Source organism: Piliocolobus tephrosceles, chromosome 1, assembly GCF_002776525.5.
Source record: "Piliocolobus tephrosceles isolate RC106 chromosome 1, ASM277652v3, whole genome shotgun sequence".
Classification (NCBI taxonomy): Eukaryota; Metazoa; Chordata; class Mammalia; order Primates; family Cercopithecidae; genus Piliocolobus; species Piliocolobus tephrosceles.
Window position 1 is genome coordinate 17810099 of NC_045434.1, and position 9825 is coordinate 17819923.

The 9825-nt window shown below is 41.5% G+C and overlaps 1 protein-coding gene across 2 annotated transcripts in view; it reads right to left on the reverse strand.

Annotated features, from left to right (window-relative positions):
- COG2 (component of oligomeric golgi complex 2) overlaps positions 1-9427 on the reverse strand; it is a 52924-nt gene extending 43497 nt beyond the window's left edge. The window contains exons 1-2 of one of the 2 annotated variants that reach the window (XM_023191809.2): positions 9205-9337; positions 7724-7831 (exon numbers count right to left, since the gene is read on the reverse strand). Coding sequence is in view for 1 of the 2 variants with exons in the window: in XM_023191808.2 (XP_023047576.1) it covers positions 9205-9276 (72 nt within the window). In the remaining variant the exon portion in view is untranslated. Of the gene's footprint in view, positions 1-7723; positions 7832-9204 lie in introns of both variants that reach the window. The other variant, XM_023191808.2, reaches the window with a different exon arrangement.
- Between the last annotated feature and the right edge of the window lie 398 nt (positions 9428-9825).

Sequence of the window (9825 nt, forward strand, 5' to 3'; positions counted from 1 at the left end):
ATAGTCTATTAATTAAAAAATACTAAGGTAGATAAACTTTTTTTTCCTGAATAGAATAGTATCCACTTTTTGAAAATAAGCTATTTTAGTTAAAAAGCAATATATTTTAAAGTAGACTTTTTTCTTGTTAAAATATATATGCCTATGTCTGAAAAAGCTGGAAGAAGTCAAGAATTATGATCTGTAAGCTCAGAAATTAAAAGAAAAATCATTTCTCTTTATACTCAGAGATATTTCTGACTTAAATATCAGAGATATTTCTGACAGGTAAAGTACAAATGCCCCAAACAGCTAGAAGTTGACTAACAAATCAAATACAGGATAATAAGACAGCAAAACAAACCAGCTGCGGAAAACTTAAGAACGATTAACTAGAATAGTAGTGACAATCAAATTTAAAACCAAATAAAGTTTAAAAGTTTAGCTGTTTTAATAACTAGTTGCACACAAGGATGGCAAACAATGACTGACACAAGAGAACTGGGGAAGTAATCATTTAAAGCTTGCCTGAGACCCAAATATCAATATCCTCAACACTGAGAAAATTTCATAGAACTTTTAACAGAAGAACAAAATTCTCCAAGCTGCCTCATGCTGAATGCCAAAAAGTAAAATGTTCCCCAAATATAGAAAACTATCAAATCATCAGCTACTGCAGCTGTGACAGAACCCTAATCCCCCAGATATCATTCTGTATTCATAATGATGGGAGGTACTACTAAGAGGGAACACCAAGCTGAAGACACGATCTCTGCCCTCAAAACATGTTCAGTCTCATTGAGATAAATACCAATACAAAATATTATGTGCTAAACTGTGGATTAAATAAACTATAGGTGGAAAGTCATAAAAGATTAGTATGAGCTCCTGTATGTCTGTGTGTTTCAAACCATTCTTTAAGACAAAGGACCAACAGATAAGAATAAATGCCGCTGCATATTCGATAAATATTAAATATTCACTACGTGCAGAAAAAATGAACCTGGACCCATATTTCTCACCATATATAAAAATTAAGTCAAGATGGATTAAAAACTTAAATGTAAGACCTGAAACTATAAAAATCCTAGAAGAAAACCTAGGAAAAATTCTTCTGGACATTGGCCTAGGCAAAGGATTTATGACTAAGACCTCAAAACAGATGCAACAAAAACAAAAATAGACACATGAGACTTCATTAAACTAAAAAGCTCTGCAGAGCAAAAGAAACAGCAGAGTAAACAGGCAATCTACAGAATGGGAGAAAACATATGGAAATTATACATGCAACAAAAGACTAATATCCAGAGTCTACATGGAACTTTAACAAATCAACAAGAAAAAAACAAGTAACTCCATTAAAAAGTGGGCAAAGGACATGAACAGACATTTCTCAAAAGAAGACATACAAGCAGCCAACAAACATATGAAAAAATGTCCAACATAACTAATCATCAGAGAAATGCAAATTAAAATCACAATGAGATACCATCTAACACCAATCAGAACAGCTTTTATTAAAAAGTCAAAAAACAACACTGGATGTGAGAAAGAGGAATGCTTATACACTGTTGGTGAGAAGGTAAAAAGAAAATGTGGTACATATATACCATAGAATACTATGCAGCCATAAAAAGATGAAATCATGTCTTTTGCAGCAACATGGAAAGAGCTGGAGGTCACTATCCTAAATGAACTCAGAGAGTCAAATACCACATCATCTCCCTTCTAAGTGGGACATAAATGATGGGTACATGTGGACATAAAGATGGAATTAATAGACACTGGGGATTCAAAAGGGGAAGGGTTGGAGAAAGATGAGGGCTGAAAAATTATCTATTGGGTACAACATTCACTATCTGGGTGATGAGTACACTAGAAGCACAAACCTCACCATTACACACCATAACCACGTAACAAAACTGCACATGTACTTCCTGAATCTAAAATAAAATAAAATAAATAAGTAACAAAAATAAAACCACAATGAAATAAACCCAATAAATCCAATAAATAAATAAATACTCACAGTGTGACTCAGGCACTACTGTAATTACAGGGGACACAGCAATGAAAAGCAAAGACAACATTCCTATTCTCAAGGAGCATATATTCTAATGGAGAAATGAGAAAATCAACATGTAAACAAATAAACATTATGAATAGTGGTAACTGCTACAAAGAAAATAAAATGGAACCCTATGAAAGTGAGTGGTGAAAAGGGGATAGAAGACCCTTACAAAGCGGTATCTGAGCTGAGATCTGAATGCCATGAAGGCACCAGCCATGGGAAAGACTGTGGGAAGGAAACCCTTCCTCACAATAGCAAGCTATGGGCAAAAACATCCCTGGGCTCTTCCCTCCAGCCCCTGCCCTCAACCTAGTGCTGTCCCCAGTGCAGTGTGGCCCCACTGACACATGACCCAGTTAGTCTGGAACTCGTGTCTCCCAAGGCTCATTCTAAACCTTTATTTGGTTACCAGATTACTGAAGCTTGAGAAATTCAAAATGTATGCTAAAGTGCTTTCCAGCATCTATGGACAGATGATCTTAGAAGTTTTATGAAATAGTAGCACTTAAGTTCTAAATAACTTATTATGTTTAAATGGACTCATCAATTTTATGTCTAAATCTTCTGTTCAATACTATACCTGTGTTTGACATATTTATGAGAAGGCAAAGAAAACCTATAACCTGTCCCTTCCCTTTAACAAGTATTTGTGCTGTCTCCCAGCTGATTTCTTCTCTTTCTTTCTCCTTTTTACCCCAATTTAACACTAATGATAATCTGTGTGGTCTTTTAGCTTACTTTCTCAACTTAATTTCTTGAGCGCTTAAGCAGAATGATCTCATTCTGAAGTGCTCATTGCTGCGGGTGTTTTAGGGACACCTGAGGAAGCCCAAGCCCCCATTTGTGATTAGTGTAGTTACATCTTCAAAGAAATTTGATGTTAAATGCTATATGACTAGTTAAACAACAAATATCTATTTACATCATACTTATCTAACTTTGAACAACTATCCCAAGTAATAAAAACTCAAGGGACCATGAGTTCAACATTTTATTCAAGAAATACATTGTATAATATTGCAAGAAGTGACTTAGAAAATCGAAAGCCACAACTGCTCAGAAAGCTTTCTTTCTTTCTTTCTTTCTTTCTTTTCTTTTCTTTCTCTCTCTCTCTCTTCCTCTCTCTCTCTCTCTCTCTTTTCTTTCTTTCATACCAAAGAACTTCTTTTTACCAAAGGCCAACTGAATAAACTGTATGTCCAATGGTACCGATCTCATACCATTGAGAAAAGTATTTCATATTAGGAAATTGCTCCACATATGGGTAATTAGAAAATTTTGTGACAATCAGTCTCAAATATATTCTTCATTTCTGTTGCAAACTGAAGCCAAAGAGAATTCAAGCTTTTCATGAAGACTACAAATGAAACCATGAACCTGTCAGGTCAGCATTTTAGTTGCTCTGACATGATGGCACACACTATGCCGGGCACTCAGCAACACTGGGCTGTGCAGCTTTCACACTCACATCTGCTCTCCTGTATCTCATCTACAGGCCAAGAGTCCAGATCACTAGATGCATTACAATTTGTTTTAAATAAGTGATGACCCTCAATCTTGTCCCTACTGATAAAATGCATGTGCTTTAGCATAGGGGACTATGTGATATTTGGGGGCTGTTCTTAGTATTCAAAATCACACATTCCAAAGTTCCTACCATCTAGAAAGGAAAGCATGACATGATTATTTTTCCAGCCTGGGAGTCAGGAGATAAGGGCCCTGGGTTGCCCCAGTTAGTTGTGTGATTTTGGAGGAAGTCACAACAACTCTGGACCTCAGTTTCTTTATCGGCAAACGGGAAGAATCTACTACAATTTTACCTCTGTATCCAAGCATTCCACACCCTCTAATTCAACCAGCCATGAATTGAAAAGATTCTTTAAAAAAAAAATGTAAAAAATAAAAAGTAATGCAAATAAAAACACAGTATAACAACGATTTACACTGTATTAGGTAGTGTAAGTGATCTAGAGGTGATTTAAAGTATTCCAGAGGATGTAAGTAGGTTATATGCAAATACTACACCATTTACAAGAGGGTCTTGAGCATTTGCAGATTTTGCTATCTGTGAAGGGGTGGGAGATGTCCTGGAATCAATCCTCTGTGGCTACTGAGGGGCAACTATAAGTTTCTTTATTCGCAAAAACATAAAATGACAAGAGCCAGAAACACTGCAAAGAGTACTGAGATAAGCATCACCCCATGACACAAATGAGGAAACAAGCCCACGGAGGCCAGTGATTTGCACAAAATCACATGTGAGCGGTCAGCAGAGCTGAAACTGGGGCCCACATCTCCAGGTCACTGCTATTCAATCAGCCAGGCATTATTCTCTTGGACACACCACCTGTTTCAATATTCCCTATTCACACACTTAGAATACAGAGGAACCTCAGAACGACAGTAAGGGGTCCCCTTATCTGAGGGAGATACATTCCAAGACCCCTAGTCAATGCCTCAAACCAGATAGTACCCAACTCTACATACACTATGTTTTTTCAATCTGATAACCAAGATAGCTACTAATCAACAGAAACTGCCCATCAATGCAATAAGCTGCTCTGGAATACTTCCAAATGTTCTGGAAAATGCTTTCTCATGTCTTCATGGTGTACATAGGTGGCAGTCTGATTACATACAAGCACCTGTTACATAAAAGCACCGAGATGCGTTTTGAAAAGAGCACCCTGCCTGTGATGTAGAACATGGACTAGAAAAAGGCAAGAATGGATGCCAGGGGACTATAGTAAGAAGCCACTAGATTATAACGGCCAAAGATAACGATGAGTCAGAAAGTGGAAAAAGAGAAGATGGAGAGAAGTAGACAAATTTCAGAGATATTTGGGAAGTGAAATCCTAAGGCTTAGTAACAGATTGGATTTGAAGAATGTGAAGGAGAGAGGTGTTATCAAGGATGACTCCTGGTTTTCTGACTCACAACCAGATGGATGGATTACCTCAGGTCTAGTATTACCTGAGATTGGTAATACCAGAAGAGAGCTAGGTTTAAGAGGAGGTTGGTTTTTTTCATCTTCCCCCCAACAAATTCAGTTTTAAACATGCCGAGTTTGAGGTGCCACAGAGATAGCCAAGAAGAGATGTCAAGGTGCTATGCACATGAGGTTGCAGATCGAAGATATTTGGGCCAGAAGTATGAATCTTTCACCTGTCTACACATGGTCACTGAAGCTGCATGAAGTGGGTCACCTGGGGAAAGTGCACAGCATGTGAAAAGGAACAGACGTGTGGCTGAGTCCATAACCCACCAGTTAATGGTTATGAGGAGGAGAATGATTATGCAAAAGAGACAAGGAGACCAGAGAAGCCAAAAGAAAACCAGAAAGCACAAAGTTTCAGAAAGCAAATGAAGGGAGCATTTGGTCTACTGAGGTCAGGGAAGGAGGCAGAAAAGGGCTGGTGTATCAACTTCCATCTAGTTAACTTTGGTGAGATGTCTTTAGTGGAATGACGGGACCAGAAGCCAGAATGAAGTGAATTTAAGAGTGAAGGGAGAGAAAGGAAAGACAACCCTTAAGCATTTGGCTGTGAGATGGAACAGAGTGAAGGGCTTTAACTGGAGGTTGGAGGGTCCAGTAGAAGAAACCAAAACAGGAGTGTGTATGAAAGCCAATGGGAAGCAGTGTGGAGAGGGTGGGAATAACAGGTCCTGAGAAGGGAGAGGGCACCAGATCCAAGCACGGGAGGCAGACCTCCGGAGGAAGGAAAGACCCCTACTGGGGCCCCGAACTACCTGTCAGGAACTGGATAGCACAGCAGGAGGAGCGCAGGGTGTATTTGCAGCCACTCTGTATCAGAGCTCCGCCTCCGTCAAATCAGTAGTGGCACTAGATTCTCACAGGAGCGTGGACCCTACTGTGAACTGCACATGCAAGGGGTCTAGGTTAGGCACTCCTTATGAGAACCTAAGGCCGAATGATCTGTCACTGTCTCCCACCACCCCCAGATGGGACTGTCTAGTTGCAAGAAAACAAGCTCAGGGCTCCCACTGATTCTACGTTATGGTGAGTTGTATAATTATTTCATTATGTATTACAATGTAATAATTATAGAAATAAAGTGCACAATAAATGTAATGTGCTTGAATCATCCCAAAACCATCCCCTGCACCCCTGGTCCATGGAAAAATTGTCTTCCAAAAGTGTCAAAAAGGTTGGGGACCACTGCCCTACACAACAGGTTAACGATGGGAGTGAGAACAGGTACAAACGCAAGAATGAGGTTGTTGTCAGCAGGATGAAGGAGGTGCTGCTTGATGGCCTCTTTTTTCTGTAAAACAGATGAAGTCATATGTGAGACAGAAGGATGTGATTTCCACAGCACACCTAGGTAAGTGGGTTTAAGTTATCCCTGTAGCCTACAATCTCTCTCCTACTACCAGTAACTTATATCCTAATTCATCTACCGATTGTCAACCCTCTTTAAGAGTGTTTGTACTTTTTCTTTTCTTTTTTTTTTTTTTGATGGGGTCTCGCTCTGTTGCCCAGGCTGAAGTGCAGTGCTGCAATCCTGGCTCACTGCAGCCTTGACCTCCATAGGCTCAGGTAATCCTCCCACCTCAGCCTCCCAAGTAGCTGGGACTACAGGTATGTTTCACTGCACCTGGCTAATTTTTTAATATTTTGTAGAAATGCATTCTATGTTGCTCAGCGTGTATACTTTTATTAAGCTGACAAAGTCAACAGCATCATGCCACCACCACCTTTGACCCCTCAAGTGCTTTGCTGATCTGCCACTCGTGCTTTTTGATCATTTACGTAATATCTTTCACAAACTATCCCCTCCTGTATTTCTCAGATCTCATAAAAACCACTGAAATAACTTTTTAAGTAGCCTCCTGCCACCAGTCAGTTCCAACTGCAACATATATGATCATGCCATTTCCTGCTTTTAACCTGACTATAACTCCACAACGAATACTGCATCAAGGGCAAATTCATCAGTGTAGTATACAAGGCCCAATGCAACTTGCAATCAATCCCATCCCATCTAACTTTCTACTTTCCCAGTCTGTTTCCTGGCCATCCTTCCACATGCTAGCCACTGTGGACTAAGTGCTGTTTCTTGGCACACATGTCCTTCCTATCTACCATGCTAGAGAGCTAAAAAACGTATCTCACTTATCCCTATACCTTCATGTCTAGACTGCTGCCTGGCACATAGCAGGTGGTCATGGAATGCCCACTGATTAAACAACTGCTATGATCTATGGCAACCTAAACACAGTTTCCCATCAACTGACTGGATTTTCAAGCAGTCTCAAATCTCCCAACGCAAATGTCATATCCCAACCTTCTCACACGCACAAAACCTATCCAATTACAAAATGTGTTGAATGAGACACAAACACAGAAATATATCCTGGACAAGTGTTCCAACCATCCTTTCTGCCATGGAAGTGTAACTTATATATAGTTACATATGTTTAAGGAATCACAAATTGCAAATAACCTTTATCTTCAAGCTCCACCTAAAAGATCAACAACATTTTACACAGAACAGCTGTTCTATGTATTTTCTTCTATGTATGTTGTCACTTTTATAAGCACTATAAAATGTACGGCACATTCATAGAGCCACGAAATATGCAATTGCTGGCATTCTAGCCACCCTCCCCCATCCCGTTTGCACTCTAAGTTCTATTTTAGAACTTACATTTCTGTGATTTCACTTACTGAAGCTGCATATACCAAAGGCATTCTGTCAACTCAGAGTGGGAAAGGTGGTGGGGTTAGTGAGTCAGAGAAGATGCTGGTGTTGCACCTTAAGAAATCAAGAGATGGACAAGTTGAGATTGTTCTGTACTCCGAGATTCTTGATGTCAACAACGCCCCTGATCTCTGTGTGTGGCCTTTCCTCTCCCAGGGCACCTCTCCCCAGCATGTACCCTTAGCTATTTCTTTCCACCCTCATTTCAGGGTAGCTCTTATCCAGTGGGCAAAACAAAGGGTTTCTAGATCAATGAGTTGATTCTGTACATTCTTTCAGACATCCTAATGAAGTCACACCTTTTAGTACAGTGGTGTAATAGGAATATCACTTACAAGAATAAGGTACATTATTCCTGGGTATAGATAAGTCCTACATATTAAAAATGATATGGTCACACTGGAGAAGATACAGATACAGTTAAAAAAAAAAAAAAAACAGCTTTGGAGATGTAATCTGAATGCAAATAGTATCAAAAAGAGATAGGCTAATCTAGAAAAATAGAAAACATTTTAAGTCACCAAGAAAGGCAGAGTAAGAGATTTCAATTCACTTGCTCTAAAACTGTAGGTGTCTACTAACAAGCTAAAACTTTTCGCTTTTTAACACCGAAAGCAGCTACTAAACGGTGTCAAAACTTCTAGTCCTCAGGAAATTAAACATAAACATTTTTTGAATGGTTTAAGTGCAGACCCAGAGGGTTACACCAAATAGATAGGCAAAGCTCCTCCTAGCTCTCACGCAAAGCCTGGCCATTTTCAAGGTTGTGCCTGATGAACTTTATCATAAGTGAAGTGTTTTCAGTTTATATTTCTTTTCTCTAAGTTTACGACCTACAACTACCAACTTCTTCAAATGCATCATGTACAAAGAAGTAGAGCAACTTCTTTAAAGAGTAATGGTTTGCTTTGTCGTACTGCAAGTCAGTAAGAATGTTCTAAGCTTCCAAAGATCCCATTCCGGAAGCTTTAGCTGAAAGTTAAGCAAAACTTCAGGTTAAGTTCTTTTTCTTTCCAACCCGAGTCCCTAGGAAAGTACGTGGGCTCAGAGATTTATTCAACACACACTTAATGAGCTCCAAGACCCCGGTCAACAAGCTTCTTTCTGACAAGGGGACTAGCAATCTGACTGCACTGCATGGTAACAGGAACGGGTAACAGAGGCTTTGACATTCAGCTCAAAACCACTTGCCCAGAACTTTCAGGCCTTTTCATGTAACATGCACGATTTTACAGAAGTGCTTTCTCCAGGCTGCACCTGCCAAACCTGAGGCCAAAAGACCCAATGCTAAGTGCAGCGACGTCTCGGAGGAGGACCAGATACGGAGCGTGCGCGGGTAGGCGCAGCAGCCCGAAGAGAGGGCCCTAGAGGGCACAGGGCAGAGGCACCCCCATGGCCCGGCTTCGGGGAGCGGAGGCCGCGCGCACCTTCATGAACTCGTCCTTGTCGAAGCAGAGCGTGTCCGGCCCCTTGGGCAGGTTCATCCTACTTTTCTCCATCCCGCCGGCCACCGCCTCTCAGTGCCAAGATCCAAGCGAGAAAACGCAGGAGACTGCGCAGAAGGACTCGGCGGCCGCGGCCACCGCCAGTTTCCACGGCACAGGGGGGTCCGCTTCCGCCAACATGGCAGCGCCCGCGCCGCGGCCAATGAACGACGGCACCGCAAGCCGGCCTGCGCCTGGCTCTGGCCAAGAGGGCCAAGGGGGCCGCCGCTGCTGCGCCGGCTAGGCCGTGCTGCCCTCATGCGGCGGAGGGCGGCACTGCAGCCTCGCGCGGGCTCCTGCGAGGCTGCCCACCTCCCTAGGAGGCGTGGCTGAGCTGCAGGGGTGGGTCAAAAGGGGTGAGCGGGTCTCCCTCCCAGCGTACCGTTTCTACTGGGAAAAATTGGCCTGCAACGTTTTTCCAGTGCCTTCTCCCCCTGAGATTGCTCCGCTTCGTTATGCATGGCCAGAAGTTGGCCCTTTGGTTCTCAGGCCCGTTTTCCAGGTTGGACGTATCACTGGTCGCATTCTTCACCTCCCTGTGCTCGGTCACTGCTGCTGGTGGGC